The sequence below is a fragment of the Nannospalax galili genome, unplaced genomic scaffold, assembly GCF_000622305.1.
Source record: "Nannospalax galili isolate Female #2095 unplaced genomic scaffold, S.galili_v1.0 scaffold6, whole genome shotgun sequence".
Classification (NCBI taxonomy): domain Eukaryota; kingdom Metazoa; phylum Chordata; class Mammalia; order Rodentia; family Spalacidae; genus Nannospalax; species Nannospalax galili.
Genome location: NW_008355036.1, coordinates 1,099,902 through 1,118,661, shown reverse-complemented (window position 1 = coordinate 1,118,661; position 18,760 = coordinate 1,099,902). Strand labels below are relative to the sequence as shown.

General features: G+C 44.0%; 1 protein-coding gene across 11 annotated transcripts in view; it reads right to left on the bottom strand.

Annotated features, from left to right (window-relative positions):
* Nfrkb (nuclear factor related to kappaB binding protein) overlaps window positions 1-18,760 on the bottom strand; it is a 37,736-nt gene that overhangs the window by 5,261 nt on the left and 13,715 nt on the right. For 10 of the 11 annotated variants that reach the window (XM_017802919.2, XM_017802920.2, XM_029555541.1 and 7 more), the window contains 12 exons: window positions 18,504-18,569; window positions 12,037-12,116; window positions 11,895-11,941; window positions 10,937-10,997; window positions 10,351-10,525; window positions 7,778-7,884; window positions 6,384-6,507; window positions 5,828-5,907; window positions 5,456-5,676; window positions 5,084-5,354; window positions 4,187-4,399; window positions 1,110-1,877 (listed from right to left, as the gene is read on the bottom strand). In XM_017802919.2, coding sequence (XP_017658408.1) covers window positions 1,110-1,877; window positions 4,187-4,399; window positions 5,084-5,354; window positions 5,456-5,676; window positions 5,828-5,907; window positions 6,384-6,507; window positions 7,778-7,884; window positions 10,351-10,525; window positions 10,937-10,997; window positions 11,895-11,941; window positions 12,037-12,116; window positions 18,504-18,569 — 2,213 coding nt within the window. The remainder of the gene's footprint in view (window positions 1-1,109; window positions 1,878-4,186; window positions 4,400-5,083; window positions 5,355-5,455; window positions 5,677-5,827; window positions 5,908-6,383; window positions 6,508-7,777; window positions 7,885-10,350; window positions 10,526-10,936; window positions 10,998-11,894; window positions 11,942-12,036; window positions 12,117-18,503; window positions 18,570-18,760) is intronic. The other variant, XM_029555536.1, reaches the window with a different exon arrangement.

The window sequence follows — 18,760 nt, the reverse complement described above, 5'->3', positions numbered from 1 at the left end:
GGGAAAAAAGGGAAAACACTGGTAGATATAATCAGATAAAATTAAATACTTGCAGAGGAAAAGGTTCCAAATACAAAGTTAAAAGATGTCAGACTGAGCTGGGCATGGTAACAATCCCAGCACTCAGGAACCTGAGGCAGTCTGATCCAGGTACGAGTTCAAGCCAGAGAGACACAGAAAAACCACATCTCAAAGAAAAAAACGAACAACCAACAACAACAACAACAAAAACCCCACAAGGTGAGACAAGGAAAATATTTCCCCCTGCAATGCTAGGGTTAAAAGTCAGGGCCTTGAGCCTGTTGGGCAACTGCTCTACCACTGAGCTACATTCCCAGTCCCAAATTAGAGGAAATACTTACTATGCTTATGGAGAGATAAATACCATGAGACTACTACACCCTCCCCAAAAAACTAGCAAAGAATCCACCACTGAAGGGCATGGGCATATGGCAGTCTCTACACGAATGGTGCAGTCAACCTTCCTCATGACTGGGGAAACAAAATTGAGAAAGAACTCCCTTTCCTCTAGTAAGACAACTTTTCACTTGGACCAGCTAGCACTGGCTAAAGTCTGGCAAAAAAAAAAAAAAAAAAAAAAACAACTGATGGGAATATAAGCTGGTATAGCCTTTTTGGTAGCATAATCGGTGTCAAAACTTTTAATAAGTATATCTTCAAGATTCACTTTAGCAATCTCTGCCTCAGAAATACAAAAACACTCATAAAATAAAAATATATCTCTATTTTAAAAAATAGAATGCACGCATATACTTCATTTCACTAAATTGTGTTCCAAAAGCAAACAACCCAAATCTATTGGGTCAAATGAGGCAATATGGATAGGGTACCTAGTTTCCTAGTTCTGAAAGAGTGTCCTGAGGGACAGGGGTTAACAACCTCAAGAAGTTTCTGGGTATAGTGGTAAACACCTACAATCCCAACACTTAATGAGTGAGGCAGGATGACCAATGAATTGAGAACTGAAGAGTCTGGACCAGCACATATGGGCAAGTTCTAAGCCAGCCTGGGCTATGTTTTAAAACCCTGTCTCCTTCTAGAAAAGGTTTCTGAGTTAGAGGGCTAAAATCTTTACCACCATTACTCACAGCCTGTGATGTGGACACAACCGTTGTGCTGACTGGAACCTGCCGCACAGTGGGGGCTCCTGCCCCGATACTGATGGGGGTACTTGTGGCCCCAGAAGCCACAGCCACAGTCTTAGACACAGTAGCACTCATACTGGGCAAGGATACCGCTGAAGAATGGACAGTTCCAGACCCACCAACAACAGAGCCTCCTTGCTTTGCATGAGCTGCAACAGTGATGGTCTGGCCTGCTTTAGGAGGTAGCACTCCCAGTCCCTGCACAATTCGGATGGTGGCAGCTGGTTTTGCTTCTGAAGAGGCCACTGTGTTCTTTCCCTTCTGATCTGCCACACTCACTCCCAGAGCTGGCATCAAGCGAAAAGCTGAATTCGAGGCATCTGTTGGCTTGAGATCAGGAGTTACTTTGACCACGGTGGTACCCGCTGGAGCAGATGAAGGGCCGCTGGTGGAAGGGGCCTTGGCAGGGCTGTCAGCTGCATGGACAGGATTAGAAGTGACATGTAAGGTAGCAGAGATGCCTTTGCCTGCAGTGCCACTTCCTGTCCCAAAGAGGTCCTGAGTCAGTTTGACTGTGGTAACCTGAGACTTGGCCAACGTGGCCATCATGTCCGGCGTGATTCGTAAAACTGTCTGGCCCTTGGCATCTGTGGTGATGGAAGAGGGTGGCAGACGCAGTACATCTTTACCCTGGATACGGAAGTTGGTGGCTGTGAGTGGAATGCTGTTGCCTGTCTGGGGCTTCATACCAAGCTGCCCAGTGATCGACACCTGGATGGAGACAGATAGTACCAATGAAGGGATTCACAGGTCATGTAGCAGGACTGGGCAAATCCCTACTCTTTATAACTTTTTAATTTGAAAAACAATAAACATAAACAAAAGTAAAGAATATAATAAATATATACCCTTCACTTAGCTTCAAATATAATTACTTTGTCAATCTTGTCTTATCCATCTTTCCTCGGTTTTAGGAGGGAGTGGGAGAAAGGGGCTGGAATTTTGACAGGGCTTCCAGCAGCACTGGTGAGGTTGGAAGTGAATGTAAGGTAGTAGAGTTGCCTTACAGGGGTGTTGGAAATTAAATCCAAGGCCTCATCACTGAGCCTCAGAACTGGAATACTTTAAAGGAAAGAAAGATACATTATTTTGCTGACCTAAATACATGTGTACATCTCTAACCTAGCAGAGGACTTTTTAAGCTTAAAAAAAAAAAGAATCATAGTTCTATTGCTACTCAGCTTAAGTATTGTCAGTACATGTCTGGATTTCCCCCAGTATCTCAAATGCATCTATTTACAGTTAGGTCACCCCCACTTGAGCAGTAGTGTGGTGCATCAGCTCCAAGCAGGCCCTCGAGAGTCATACTCCCTGGGTTCTCTACCAGCTTCAGAAGGGTACTTGCCCCATGACTAACAGCTCAATCACTTTGGTTCACCCAAAGCCTTCCTCTTGGTGGTCCTTCTACTGGACCACTGCCACAAAAAAGCAAACAAAGGAGATACTAGCCATCCTAAAAACTGCCAAGCCTTATTGTTCTATGCCTCCCAATCCACTCCTTCCCTCACACCACTCCATTCCAAATTCTGCTCTCTTAAGTGGCAAAATTCCTATTAAAATTACTCATATAGAGCTGGAGAAATGGTTCTATGGTTAAGAGTATTTATTACTCGTGCAGAGGACTTGAGTCCTATTCAAGTACCCATGTACCCAGTACCCATGTCAGGCCAACTACCTATAAATCGAGTTCTAGGAGGACCCAATGACTCTGGCCTCTGCAGGCACCTACACTATGACTCTGGCCTCTGCAGGCACCTACACTTGTGTACACATACCCACATACAGACAGACATACATACACATAATTAAAAACAAAATAAATCTTTAAAAATGAAATTATGCAAAAGCACTCTCTGCTTCCTCACCTTACATGCCTTTAAACAATCTGGATCCTGGGCCCAGTCACACCTACTCAATAGGTGAATCTCACCCAACTTTTGGCACACCCCACACCAGGCACTGTCCACCCAGCATGAAAACACTAATCTATCTGTCCCAGGCTCCACACCCCAATCTCCTTCCATTTTAGTAAATGATACCACTATCTACTCAGTGACTCCAGCCAGAGCCCACAGTCATATTCAGCCCCTTCTTTCTTTCAGACTCACACTTTAGCCACCAGAAAACCACAAAACTACATTCGCTTCTCACCACTTCCAACCAGTGCTCTCCACACCTTTCACCTGGACTGCAGTAGCTGCCCTCCAAGGTCTCCTTCCTTCCATTCTTGTTCTCTGCAGTGCACTGTACCCAGCATCCAGAGATTTACCTTTCACGTCTCCTTCAAACGTCATCTTCTCCAAGGAGGCTTCTGTCACCATGGCTGAAACAGCACATGACATTCCATCCCTACCCTAATGACCCTCACAGTTTCTTACTATCCAACATTGATCTAGTTATTTGTTTCCTTGCCCTATGGAATACGAACTCCACAAAGGCAGGGGCTTAGTCTGTTTAACACATGCCTAAACTCCACGAAGACAATAATAACTGCTGCATGAATATGTTACTGTATATAATTGTATGGCTCTATTTCTTCATCTACAAAAAGGGGAAAACAATGCTACCCACAGTGCCATGAGACAGACTGGTAAAGGCTAACACACACAGCATAGCAAAGTGGACAGAAGGCTCTGCCCTAGCTCCAGCGGTTAGGGTGCTTCACAACTTTTCAAGTGCAGTGATTATCCCTGCATATTCACCACTGAGAAAGTACAAATGTATTCCACGTTTGGAAGTGGCAAACTTCAAAGGCCGTAAAATATGCTACAGTAACTTAACTGCATAACTCCATAAACTCAGCTACCATACGCTGAAATATATGGAAACAGGAAATCTCTTGGGCATCCATAAAAGCAGCCCTGCCTTTGGGGAATGTGGGGGACTCACTTGATGTATCTCCAAACTATGAGTCAAAGATGACAAATCTTTTTCTCTATGGGTACCCACTCTGTTCAGGAACATCCCACCCCAGTGGTTCTCTGCTTTAAGACACCAGAGTCAGAGTCAGGTCCACTTACCTGCTTGATGATATTCTGTCCTGTGACATTCTGAATGACAGCTGTTGTGGAGGCACTAGGAGCAGAGCTCCCAGGAGAACTTGTGACTGGCTTGCTCACTGGGCTGACTGCTGCAGGGAGACTTGTCACTGTAAGCCCTGTCTGCCCAGGTCCAGGCCGCTGCACAGTGGCTGTTGTAGTCTGTCCTTTGACTGGAAGAGTTGCCATGACCGCCTAGTTTAGGACGTGAGGCCAAGAGTCCAATTAGACACCAAGATGGGACTAGGCAGACAAGGAGGGGCCCTATACATCTCCACCCAGAAAGCATTCTGAAAGCAACCTTGCTATCAGGGTTTAAAGCTCACCACACTCGGGAAGGAACACTAAATTTCTTTAATTTGGATAATTTTCAATGTTTTCACATTTAACATCTTATTTCACTTCTACATACAAACAAATATGATTTTATCCATTTTACATACAGAAAAGAAAACAAGGCAGACATGCGAATCTTCTCTAAAGAGTCACATAAACAGTCAGTGTCAGGACTATGGTACAATGGAAATTTAGAGTCACAAGATCAGGACTTACATCCCCTCTCTACCATGGCCTTAATGTAAGAAAGATCTGGTTTCCAACATGTAAAACAGAGTACCTAGCCGGGCATGGTGGTGCCCCTTTAATCCCAGCACTTGGGAGGTGGATCTCTGTGAGTTCAAGGCTAGCCTGGTCTACATGAGTTCTAGGTCAGCTGGAGCTACAGGGAGACCCTGTCCCAAAAAGACCAAAAAAAAAAAAAAAGACAAAAACAAAAACAAAACAAAACAACAACAACAAAAAAAAAAACAGAGTACCTAAAGTGCTTTCCCAGCTTTGAACATGAAACAAGTTATTTCAATGAACCTTCTCATCATTTACCTGGGGTACTACTTTGGTCTGTGTGGCAGTGACTGGCACCCGGATTTGCGGTCCTGCCGTCATCGGTGGCAGTGTTTGTGCTGGCCCTGCTGACTGCTGAGAGACAGCCGGAAGGCTGGGCTGGGCCACCACGCGAACCTGGGGCAGACCAGTCGAGCCAGAATGGCTCACAACCCGGGCAGTGGCCTGAGAACTGGGTGGAGTCTGGATGGAAGCTGGGGACAGCATTGTTCCTAGCTGTGGCATTGTTGGTGAGGACACCAGAAGAACACTATGAGGAAAATCAGGGACAAAGAAAAGGCAAAAACTCAGGACATGTATACAAAAGGACTCAGGAAGAAAAGAACTAGAGAAGACACAACAGGTACTTACCCTGAGCTAGACTTAGCTGGCTCTGAGATGGAGGCAGAGCCACTTTTGTTCACTGCCGACACAGGTGGAGGGGAGATGGGGGTGGTGGGCAATGCTGGTGTTGTGGGGGTTACAGGTGTGACTGGGGTGGGTGGCATGCTGGAGTCACTGAGGCTCATCTGACTCTGCTCAGAAGGGCCACTGTTAAGACCCTTCATTGAGCTTTCCTTATTACTAGATTTCTAGAAAAGAAAAAGAAATTCACCTCAGGCATCATGAAGGCTCAGAGAAGGAAGGCCCTCAGGCTCCTGACACACCGAGTTAGGTGAAATGTCTATGCCACCTTGCCCACCCCAGAATCCCAAAGGTAAAAGCTCTCATGAGGTCACTTACCACCTTGGATGGGGGCTTGGGTTTTTGCTGAAGGGCTTTTCTGGCTTTCGCTGCTGCTGCTTGAGCTTGGTGAATCCGTTCTATAAACAAGGATGGTTATATCTTAGTTTAGGAAGTTTGACCTTAGCATGCTAAATGAGGAAGGCTTTGTTAAAAGCCACCTCACTAGGCAGAGACTGTAATCCCAGTATCAGGAAGCTAAGGCAGGAAGACAGTTCAAGATCAGCCTGGGCTACACAGGCTAGACTCTGTCTCAAAACAAAAGAAAGACCAGATAGGATAATGCACACCAATAAGCCCAGAACTGGGGAGGCAGAAGCAAAAGGATCTCAAGTACAAAACCAGCCTGGACCACACAGCAAGTTCAAAGTCAACCTGGTCATATGGCAAGATCCTGTCTCAAAAACAAAACAAGATAACCCAAGGCCTTGTGGTGGACTGGATTTTGCCTCCATAACACTGTCCTAACTGAATGCCAACTAAGAGAATTAACAGGACAGGAACAGAAAGTCAGATGCTTTTATCTAGCCAGCACACTGCTAGAGGCCTCACATACCAAACTCTTCCTCACTCCGGTCACGATGCAGGTAGATCCACAGCTTTCGTCCAACATCATACTTCACACAAGGGTCTTTTTCATAATGAAGCCGATCCAGTGCACCACTCACTACTGTGTTCACCTAAGAACAGAGCAAATGGAATTAAGTGACAAGTCCAATCAAGTCAACACGAGTCATCTGGACTCCACAGAAAAAACAGGGGATGTAAAAGTCATAGAGGATAAACAGGTAAGATCCCAGCCTAGCTGCGTCCTCCCAACAGTTCACCTCATCAATTGGAAAAAAAAGATAAGCTCCTAAGATACTCTTTCTTCACTGTAAGGATATTGAAAACTCATTAACTATAGAGGCCTTTCCTTTACTGTAAAATGAAGGGGTTGGGGAGATGGTTAAGAACACTTGCTACTCTTCCAAAGGACTGGAGTTCAGTCCCAGGACCCAAGTCAGGAAGCTCACCATTACCTGCAGCCCCAGCTCTGGGGGATCCCATGCCTTCTTCTGGCCTCTGCATGCAGTCAAACACATGTGGCACACATAAGTCACATACACCATTTTTTTTTTTTAAATCTTTTTGAGACAGGGTCTATCTGTAGCCACAGCTGGCCTAGAACTCACTATGTAGACCAGGCTGGCCTGCCTCTGCCTCCCCAGTGCTGGGACTATAAATATATAAGAAAATAAGAATCAACTCCAGAAAACTGTTCTCTCACTTTCATACATGGGCCATGGCACATGTGTACCACATCGTATACACACACACAATAAAAAATTAAAATAAATAAATCTATTAAAAAGCCCATAACTGAAACAAAAAAATGAGAAGGGAAAAGAATAACATTTTGAAAAATGTAGGCAGTAACAATCCCAAACCTTTGCTATTAATGAAGCATACATCTGGCTCTAAACATTCCTTCATCTTTTTTTAAGATTTTAAATTTTATATTTATATTTAAATATTTGTACTAGATAGTGTTTTAGTTATATGTCAGCATGCCTCGCTTTTCTTCACTCATTTTTTTAACTGATGTCAGGCCAGGTGTGGTGGTGCACACCTTTGATCTCAGCACTTGGGAGGCAGAGGCAGGCAGATCTCTGTGAGTTAAAGGCCAGCCTGGTCTACATAGTGAGTTCCAGGCCAGCTGAGGCTACAGGGAAATCCTGTCTCAAAAAGACCAAAAAAATTTAATTTAAGTAAAATAAAATAAAATTGACATTAGGTGCTACACACGTAGTTCAGTGTTAAAGAACTACTTGCCTAATGTATGTAAGGCCCTGGGTTCAATCCTGAGTAACATACACACACACACACAAAAAGTCACTTATAATTCCTAATAATTTTTCCCAAATACATGCTGAAATGGAGTCAAGCACAACTATTTCTCTAACTTACCTGAGTGCTGGTGACATCTGGAGCAAGAAACTGAGAATCCTTGAGCAGTTCACAGATCTCTGCCCGAGTTCCTTCTCCATTAGGCAGCCGAGCTGCAGCATCCCGAACTGACATGAGAAAATGCAGGGGTCAAGCAGTTTCCGCTGAGGAACTACATCCCCTGACCTGCTCTGGTGGGGCAGAGTTCCTTAGGGTCATGGTTCCTGAGCCTCACCTGACAGCTGAGTCAGGGGCATACTGCCCTCTAGTGGCCAGAAACATTATCACTGGAATTTCCTACACTTGACACTCCTACAGGCAAAACCAAAGGTCCATGGACACCTTAGAAATCAGTGGTTCTCATCCCCAAAGAGTTCATCTACATCACAATCCTTCCCCGCAAGACTCAGAGACTGTCACAGCAGAGGGGGCATAAACACGGTTAGAGTCACATGTTAGGGAGGGCTGCTGTAAATTATCTTCTGGATGTGTCAGGCGGCTACACTCATGAACTCTCAATAGTTGTGGTTGCCTACACTAGACCTGCACAAGATCAATCTAGTCAATATTCCAGCATGGATGAGAGAGGTTCAAAAGGCCTCACTCCTAGTTGCAAAGGTACTGGCAGTCAACAGCTTCCAAGACAGAAAAGCAAAGTTATTTCTTGGGGTAGGAGTGCCCAATGCTGTGGAGTATCCTATAACCATGCATATGTTATTTTTTATATTAAATGAGAGCAGGAAGTTGGGTGTACGCAGGGAGGGACCTGGGAAGAGTTGGAAGTAGGAGGATGAACATCAAAATAAAGTTCATTCATGCACTAAAATAGAAAAAATTTCACTCATTCTATGACTTGATGGCATTTCCTTCAATTATCAACTATAGTTATAGACCATACACTGCTATTATTTTAGTATTGTAATAGAAACCAAATGCTTTGTTTCAGTTTTTTGTTTTTTTGGTTTTTGTTGAGATAGGGGCTCCCTGTAGCCCCAGCTGACCTGACCTGGCCAACTCACCAGACTGGCCTTGATCTCATAGAGATCTGCCTAACCCTGCCTCCAAGTGCTGGGATTAAAGGTGTGCAGCATCAACCCAGCCCAAATACTTTTTATACATTTCAAGTACTGAAGATAACAACTCCAATCACTTACACTCACCGCCCCCATGTGGATGCTACAGAAATTGTAAACCTCTACTAAATCTTATCATTCAATGTGCTGGATAGCTTTAGTGTCACCTTGACACACCTGCGTTGAGGGAGCCTCAATTGGGGAACTGCCTCCATTGCACTGGCCTGTGGCCATGTCTGTTGGCCTGTGGCCATGTCTGAGGGGCATCTTCTTGATGAGTGATGTGGGAGGGCCCAGCCCACTGTGGGTAGTGCCACCCCTGGGCAGGTGGGCCTGTGTTGGATAAGAGAGCAAGCTGAGCAGGGGCCAGGGGAGCAAGCCAGTGAGCAGAGTTCCTCCATGGCCTATGCTCCAGCTCCTGCCTCCAGGTTCCTGCCCTGAGTTCCTACCTTGGGCTCCCTGATGAACTGTGACCTGGGAGATGTAAGCTAAATAAACCCTTTCCTCCCCAAGTTGAAAGTTGTCATGAGTGTTTTGTCACAGCAATGGAGAAACAAACTAGGACATTCAATATTATAACAAATGCACACTTGAGTACATGTAAGCATAGAGGCTAGAAAAGGGAATCAGATCCTCTGGAACTGAAGTTATAGGCAGTTGTTAGCTGCCATGTGGGTGCTAGGAACCAAATCCAGGTCCTCTGCAAAGGCAGCAAGTGCTCCCAACCTCTGAGCCATTTCTCCAGCCTTGAAACATTTATTTTTTCACATAACTTTAACACTTTAATAATTATTGAAATATTACTAGCTTCTTTTGTAACTCTAAGAATTTTGCTTTAAATATGTAAATACATAATTCTGGGAAGGTGTCCACAGGTCTCACTACTAAAGGGACTCATAACACAAAGAATACTCTGTTCTCATCACCTTGTTTTTTGAGACAGATTCTCACTATGTGATGATACAGGCTGGCTTCAAACTCTAGACAATCTTCCTGCCTTGGCCTACCAAGTACTGGGATGATAGGCATGCACCACCAGGCTCAGCAAAAAATTCTTTAAAAAAGCAAATCCAAGCCAGGCGTGGTGGCACACGCCTTGCAGCACTTGGGAGGCAGAGGCAGGCGGATCTCTGTGAGTTCAAGGCCAGCCTGGTGTACATAGTGAGTTCCAGGACAGCTGGAACTAGAGGGAGACCCTGTCTCAAAAAGACCAAAAAGACAAAAAAAAAAAAAGCAAATCCTACACTTTACATAACTACTGGCTTGTGAGTAGTTCTTAAATGATCATCAATATAAACATGACTTCAAGAAGCATGAATTCTTGGCATCAGTCTCCCAGGGCAGAATCTACTTGGTCATCTTTCAGATTCGAAAATTTACAAATACTATGCCTGACTCTCAATACCATCACTGCATGGAGGACATAAGTGGTAGGGCTGGTACAAGGAGTATAGAATTGATTCAAGCAAAGTTTTGGGGTAAAAATTTAAATATCCCTGGTAATAAATACACACCACATACCAAGGGACAGGATGGTGACATAGGCAGGACGGTCAGAGCGCAGCAGTGAATGTTCACGAGCCTTGTTGAGGGAGGTCTCCTTATCAAACACGCCCTTCACTGGCCCCACCACAGACTCAAAGCCATGCATGCGGAAGGTAAATGCCTTATGGGGTTGGCTATACCTGTAACGCTCCTAGCAAGAGAAAAGGCAGAAAGTCGCCATGTCAGAATTAGCAGCGTTCTCTCTAGAGCTCCCTTACAATAGTGGGGTCTACAGGGAGATATTAAAACAAGAAAACAAGCAATCCCACTGAGAATGATGACCCAACCACAGTGGGAAATGATGGTCCTCATAGCTAGTCACCCAGGAAAGGACAACGAAATAAAATGTATTCTCCTATCTGGAAGAAAAGATTATTCAAAATAGTTTTCATCCCTTTCACCACACCATTTCTACCCAACAAGCAACCTCAGCCAATGGACTATCTAAGACAAAGAGTGTGAACAACCAAGAAGCTGCGGTCAAGGAGAGTCAGGCTCAGTGCTTCTGTCTGCACAGCCTCACAGAGACAGAGACTTATACTAGCTTCAAGAAAGATCTTACCTGCTCTTGAAAAACCCGTTTCTCCTCTCCTGTGCTGGGCCGCACTACATAGTCAGTTCTTCTGGAACATAAAGAGTTCTGTATCATCTCAAAGTATGGAAGTAGGTCACAGACCCATCACCCTTTCTCAGCACCCAGAAGTATTACCTTGGCCACATGGAAAAATATCCCTTCATAAGTACTCACCCCCTGCCAAATCCATTTTCCAGCTCTAAGCCCTCTGGTATTTCCTAAATCACCCTGCTCTTATGGTCCCAAAATATTCTCAGTAGACACAAAGAGACTGGCATCTTTACCTACTGTTTTCCCTACTGCTGATAAATCAACACAATCTAATAGCAACAAAAATGTCAGCCTTGGAACAACAAGGCACTTTAAGTATGTTCAATGGCAAGAGTGTGTTCAATGGCAAGAGTGTGTTTTTTTGCTTTCCAAAGAAAGTACCCAGAACTTGAGTTCTAAATCCCTATTATTTGAACACATATGTTGGGCCACACTTAAGTTGGACCTCTACACTGTGGTTTAAACAATACATAGAAAACAAGCACATGAGAAGACATGACAAAGAACACAGAACTGGGAGTCAAGGGACCTAAACTCTATCCCAGAGTCCTGACACTGACCTTTTAGCAAGTCACTAAACCACCAATTTCTTTATAAGTAAAATGAGAAAGACGAATTAGATGAATCATTCTGCAGTGGAAACCAGAAAGGACATGCATGGATAGCGGCCCAGCTACAAGGCAGATCAGGGTCCCTCAGAGACTACTTCAATCAAGAGCCACTGAGAAGTACATGTGCCCTCCTCAAGTATACCAAGGTAGGTGAGTCCACGGACTTCTAGGGTCTCTAAGGTCCATTAAAGGTCTGACAAACTAAGACATGTCAGTAGAAACACAGCAGTATGGGAAGCTGTGGTTTCATGGGACACCACCCACTACAAGAACATTATACTCACACGCGAGGAACAGGTGTCATGGCATCTGAGCTGTCTTCATTTTCTTGCTGAAGAAAAAGAGAAACATTAGCAGGTAAATGGGCTGGAGAATTTTTACTAACGTGAGGGCTCTGGAAACCCAATGACAAAGTAAGAAACACACCTTACAGAAAGCCTGGTCTTTGGTCTCTAGCCACAGGTGGAAGAGTGCAGCCAATTCCTTTTCATTGTCTTGAGACTGACCTATCAAGCAGGGCAGGGGCACAAAAAAGTAAGAAATCTATAGTAATATTCAGAATGCTTTCTCTTTACCAGCTCTAGCTATTCAAGAGAGAGACCATGGCTGGAGCTGTCACATTCAGTCTATACATGCTGATGCCACTGCCCTCACTGCCTGGACCACTACCCCAGGATGTTACTTCTTTACATCATTCTTCCAACAGGATTTACTGAGTAGCCACTGTGTGACAGGCACTGGGATGAAGCTGGGGCCATTTAGTGAATTCATTCTCTGCCCTCATGAAGTTCATATCAAGTGAGGAAAGAGCTCATATTAATAAAACCAATTCTAAAAGGTAGGTGTCACAAAGGATACTACAAGCTTACACCTAGGGAAGGATTTTATTTCTGGCTGCTAGGGGTACATAAGCACTCTCCACACTGGCAGAGCAGTGAGAAGACCTGAGGAGGAAGAAACTTAACTCTGTGACCTACCTAGAAAGAGAATAGTTCTCTCTGTGCCCTCTTCTCTTATCACTTGGTTCAGAGTCCTACTGGGGTGTCCAGCTCTTTCTTGACCTAGATCTCTTGCCCAGTTTGGCACTACCATGGGATCAGCACCACACAAGTCAGCTATGTGAGAATGCAGCTCCATTTTCCAAAGCAGCAACGTGAACATGTTCACCAGTATGCTTACCTTTGTTTTCACTAGTCAACTCACAATACCACTAATGCTATCACCCTCTAAAACCTCCACGCTCTTTTAGCCCTGGGACACCCCTCCCTGCTCCCAATGCACCTTCCACAAAGGCTACTTCCTAGTCAATCAAACAGTATCCTGTTCTACCTCTCCTGCACTCCAAGTTTGCTTTTGTTTAAAACTCACTTCTAGATTCTTAGCCCTGGGGATGCTGTCTCCCCATCCTTTCATAGCTGTGTCCTAGAGCCAGAAGGCAGAGGTAGGGCCCGGCGTGGTGGCACACGCCTTTAGTCTCAGCACTTGGGAGGCAGAGGCAGGTGGATCTCTATGAGATCGAGGCTAGCTCCGTCTCCTCCATATTGAGTATCGGGCCAGCTGGAGCTACAGAAGACCCTGTCTCAAAAAGACCAAAAAAAAAAAAAAAAGACAACAACGACAACAGAGGTGGGTTCTTCTTCACCCCAACTGGTTTCAAACACTTGTTCCCCAGTTGTGCTAGAAAATGTAAATAAAAACAATACAAAAGCCTGTTTCAAAATACAGTGCCCAGAAATAAAGACATACATATATTAGTCAATTCATTTTTTGGCAGGGATACCAATACATCACATGAGACAAGGATTTTTTGAAAAAACAGAAGCCAGAAAAAATGTAATTTCATTTATAAGAATGAAATTAGCCAGGGTGTGATAATGCACACCTTTAATCCCAGCACTCGGGAGGCAGAGGCAGGCAGAGCTCTGTGAGTTCAAGGCCAACCTGATCTCCATAGTGAGTTCCAGGCCAGCTGGGGCTACAGGGACCCCCTGCCACAAAAAGAACAACAACAACAAAAAAAAGAAATCACACTCCTATATCAAAGCATACACAAAAACCAAAATGGATTAAAGATTTAATTTCCAGGGGCTGGAGAGATAGCTCAGCGGTTAAGAACACTGACTGTTCTTGCAGAAGACCTGGGTTTGAATCCCAGCACCCACACGGCAGTTAATTCTAGTTCCAGGGGATCTGACAGCCTCTTCTGTCTTCCACGGGCATTGCACGACACAGCTGCAAGTATCTACATGCAGGCAATATATGTATACACATGAAATAAAAATATTAAAAAAAAAAAAAGATTTAATTTCCAGACTTAAACTGCAAGGAAGTTTCCATAGCATTGCACTTGGCAATCTTCTTTATATAACACCAAACAGAAAGGCAAGAAGGTAAAAAAATAAATAAACAGGTGGAATTGTGTTTAACTAAAAAGCTTGGCACAGCACAGAGAAATGCCAAAAGGAAAACATAATCTACAGAATGGGAGAAAAACCATAGATAAGGAGTTAATACCCAAAATTTATAAGGAACTCCTACAAACCAATTATTTAAAAAACCAAATATTACAGCTGGGCATGGTGGTGCATGACTTTAATCCTGGTACTTGGGAGGCAGAGACAGGTGGAGCTCTGTGAGTTCGAGGCCAGCCTGGTCTACCTAGTGAGTTCCAGAACAGTTGGGGAGATGAGACCCTGTCTTAAAAAAGACCCCCTCCAAAAAAAACAAATAATACAAAAGTGGACAAAGATCTGAATGGATTATTTGTCAAACTGAGCACACAATGGCCTACAGGAATCAGTATCATCACCAAGGAAATCAAAACTACCAGGAGATATCATCCCACACATCAGGGTGGCTACTATTTATAAAGACAAAAAATTAAAAGTGCTGGCAAGGATGTAAAGAGAGAACCCATATACACTGTTGGTGGGACTGTGAAATGGTACAGCCATTATGCAAAATATGGAAACTCCTCAAAAAAAAGAAAACGCCCATGATCCAGTAATTCCACATCTTACTAAAAAACCTGAAATTAAGACCTCAGCAACTGAGCCACCCTTGTAATCTGGGAGATGTAGGTAAGAGGATCAGTTCAAGATCATCCTCAGCTACACAGTGAGTTTGAGGCCAACCTGAGCTAACAGAGCCTGCCACAAAATAAAAACAAAAAGGAAAAATATCTTAATGAGTTATCTGTACCCCACTGTTCACTGCAACTACTCATAATAGCCAAGATATGAAAAAAAACTAAATATGTATCAACAGATTATAGGAAGTTTAGAAAATGTGTTGCAACATACAAAAGAACAGTACCCAGTCTTGAAAAGGAGAAAATTCAGTCACATGCAACAGTAAACATGACAGGGTATCTAAAAACAGTAAAACTCAGAGAAGCTAGGAATAAAAATGGTGGTTCCCGAGGGCCAGGGGGGAAGGGAAAAGGGAAAATTATACAAGAGGAGTAAGATCTAGAGACCTGCACACAATGGTTTTCTACTTAATAAACTCGTACCACATATTGCAAGACAGACTGAGGAGGTATCTCAAGTTCTTATCAGAAAACAAAAAACACAGGAAACTGGAGGTCTTAGATTGGTCTATGTATCTATTATCTATGAGGATGGCTCTCATGCATGTTAAAATTTATCAAATTGTATACATTAAATATGTGGACTTTTTGTGAGTTTGGTTTTGTTTCTGGTGTTCTGAGACAGTCTCACTGTGACTCTGTAACAGGGAGGAAAGCACTCTGTTCCCTGAAGCTCTTACACTCCATGTATACCACCCTAGTCCCGTGTTCTCTTCTTCACAGGCCACTGGCTCATCTTCCCCAATATACTTATACACTAATAACCACACCCCACATGGACAGTCCAATAAACACCTTCACCTCAATTCTGACTAATGACCTTCTCAAATAGCTGTATCACACAGACAGGGTTAAGAACCTGTACTCTGCTCTCTGACTACAATCACCTGGACTTCCCCTCTCTGGTTCACCAACTCCCCCCTAAACTTCAATTTGACCTAGCTTCTACAACTCTACTTCTTCCCTTAGACTGCCACACGCACCCAATGACCTGTTCTTCCTGATCACTGCAGAGTCCAAGCCCATCATTTCAATAACATGCTTCCTAACCATGTGATGCCTCTGCCACTGCCCTCTGATCTTTGAATCATGCTCATCTACCAAAATCAGCGAACTAGCCAATCTCCATGCTTCAAACCAGGCAGTTGAGAGTTACCAGAGAAACTAGCACAGAGCGGGCAGAGCATGCCACAACAGGAGAAAGGCGAGTAGCTGCCACTGGCCCTCATGGCCACCTGGCCCTCCTAAGGCCCCACTGGTCACATGGTTGTACACACTCCATAATGACTCTCTCTCTGTTCTCCTCAAACCTCCCTTCTCACTTGCAGAAGATAAAAAGCTCGCTTCTCTTACCTTCTACCTTACTGAAAAGTCAACACATCAAACTTACTGCAGAAGACCAATTAGCCCACTGCTGTGAATTCACTGTCCCCTCCTTTCCTTCTATAAGGACAAGAAATATGCCACCTCTTGCCACCCAGACTAACCATTCTTCTTCTCAGAAATGCTATCACTTCTTGCCTGGATTTTCAACCTCCTTTTCTCCATGATACCTTCCCATCACCACTTAAACTCACCCAAGGGTTCTCCCATTTAAAAAAAATCCCTCTTGGGTGCTAGCAAGATTGCTTAGCACGTAAAGGCACTGTTAAGTCTAATAACCTGAGTTGGATCCCCGGGACCCACTGGTGTAAAGAGAAAACCAACTCTCACAAATTGTTCCCTAATCACACACAGGCCATGGCATTTGCACACTCACAGACACACACACACACACACACACATACACACACACACACACACGTAAACATGCAAACACGCAAATAAATTGAAAAAAACAGCTACTCTCTTGGGACTCAAGTCAGAAAAGTGCTTATCATACATGCATGAAAACCTGAGTTAAATCCCCAGCACTCATGTGAAAAGCCAAGTACAGTGGTATACATTTGTAATTGCAGCACTGAGGAGGTGGAGGCAGGCAAATCCCTGGCGATTACAAGTCAGCTAGCCTAGCCTAGTCAGTGAGCCCCCAGGTCCCAGTAAGGCAGTTCCTGAGGAACAAAATCCAAGATCGACTTCTGGTCTCTACATGTACATACACCTACTCACATATACATGTGCACCCTCAACACACACACCCATACATTCACAAAAAAGAATCCTCTCTTGGCCACAAGTCCCCTATATTCCTTTCCTCCCCTACTAAAAATTCTAAAAAGAGAAATACATATTCCCTGGCTGGTATGCTGGTCAATGTTTAAGTAGCAAGAATCTGGATTAGTAGCATCTACAAATTTCCATGGTATGCATCACAAGGACAGCTAATAGCCACCTGCCCTAGTAAACAGTTTGACAGGAACACAGTATCGCCTGTTCATTTTCCTACTGTCTAGCTGATCTGTATTATAACGACAGAGTTGAGTGGTAGCAAAAGAAAGCATAGTCTACAAGCCTAAAAATCCTGTAAGGAACAGTTTGCTGATCTAGCAAGAGTATGCCTGCCATGCCTGACTCTAGCTACCAGTTTGACGGGGTCACTCTTCATAGCCTGCATAGTGAGTCACCTTCCACTTCAACCCTCATCATTCACTAAGAAATTGCCTGCTAAATAAACTCACAACTTCATCATGGCCACAAACATTTTTATTTTTAAGAACAATCCAGAAAGCCAGGTGTGGTGGTGCACGCTTTTAGTCCCAGCACTTGGGAGGCAGAGGCAGGTGGGATCTCTGTGAGTTCAAGGCCAGCCTGGTCTACATAGTGAGTTCCAGGCCAGCTGGGGCTACAGGGAGACCCTGTCTCAAAAAGACCAAAAAAGAGCAACCTATGCCAATGGCCACTCCCCACTTCTTAAAGACCCTATACAATCCGTATAACCTCAGGCTTCACCCTAGCTGTGTAGCTGCTTCCTCTCCATATACACTGCATTCAGCTGCCTCTACTGCAGTTTCCAAGCTAACTTCTTAGCCTTCTCTTCTTCTCACTTGACACTTTCCCCGTATGTGACGGCATCACCTGAGTCCTTTACTGTATAGTCAGTCTGTTTCCAGGGGTTCCACATCTGTAATTTCATTAAAATACCAATAAAGTGCCAGGTGTGGTGGCGCACACCTTTAGTCCCAGCACTCGAAGCAGAAGCAGGCGGATCTCGTGAGTTCAAGGCCAGCCTGGTCTATATAGTGCGTTCCAGACAGCTGGGGCCACAGGGAGACTGTCTCAAAAAGACCAAAACAAACAAACAAACAAAACACCAATAATGAATTTTTGTCTTATCACCAAGACCAGCTTAATAACCACCACGTTTCTTTAGATGCATGTTATAATTAACACTAAGCAGGGCTTTATAACTTTAAACAAAAGAAGGATCCCATTCTTTAAAAACTAGTCTTTGGGGGTTATCTAATGTCTCACTGCATTATTATTCTCAATAACAAGACTATTTTAAGAAAGAAAAAAAAAAACTAGACCATAAACTAATATAAAATCATTGCACGGCTAATGTAAATGTTGATGCTATTGTAGAAAACTGAGGATTTCAATTCAGTCATCACCAGACAGTAGTACAATAGTTGGGGCTACTCGGTTTCAGCTTCAGTGAGCCAAACTCCACCTAAGAGATTGTGGGGTCAAATTCACACATTTTAAACACAATGAGTCTTCAAGGATTCCTTCACAGAGGAAGAAAGCCCTTACAAAGCCTTTCTTGCCAGTCTGTAGGAATGTGCTGACTAGAAAACAAAAGACACTGCGGGGAGAAGTAAGAGGGGGAGGAAGTGAGAGGGGAAGGTAACAAGTTACTTACCAAGCAACTTCCACTGCTGGGTTTTCTCTTTGAATTCAACAAATGGTGAGAAACTGGAAGGAACCACTGTAAGAAATGGATCACATGAAGAAGGCACACAGGTCACAAGTGCGAAACTCAAGACCACCTGCACCCTGAGCTCCAGGGGAGATTCTGAGTATTTCTTGGTGTGTTGGGAAAGCAGAGACATCCAGGGTGTGGCTGATGCACAGGCATAACGGGCCAAATGAACACAGCTACAGTTTACTGCATGAAAC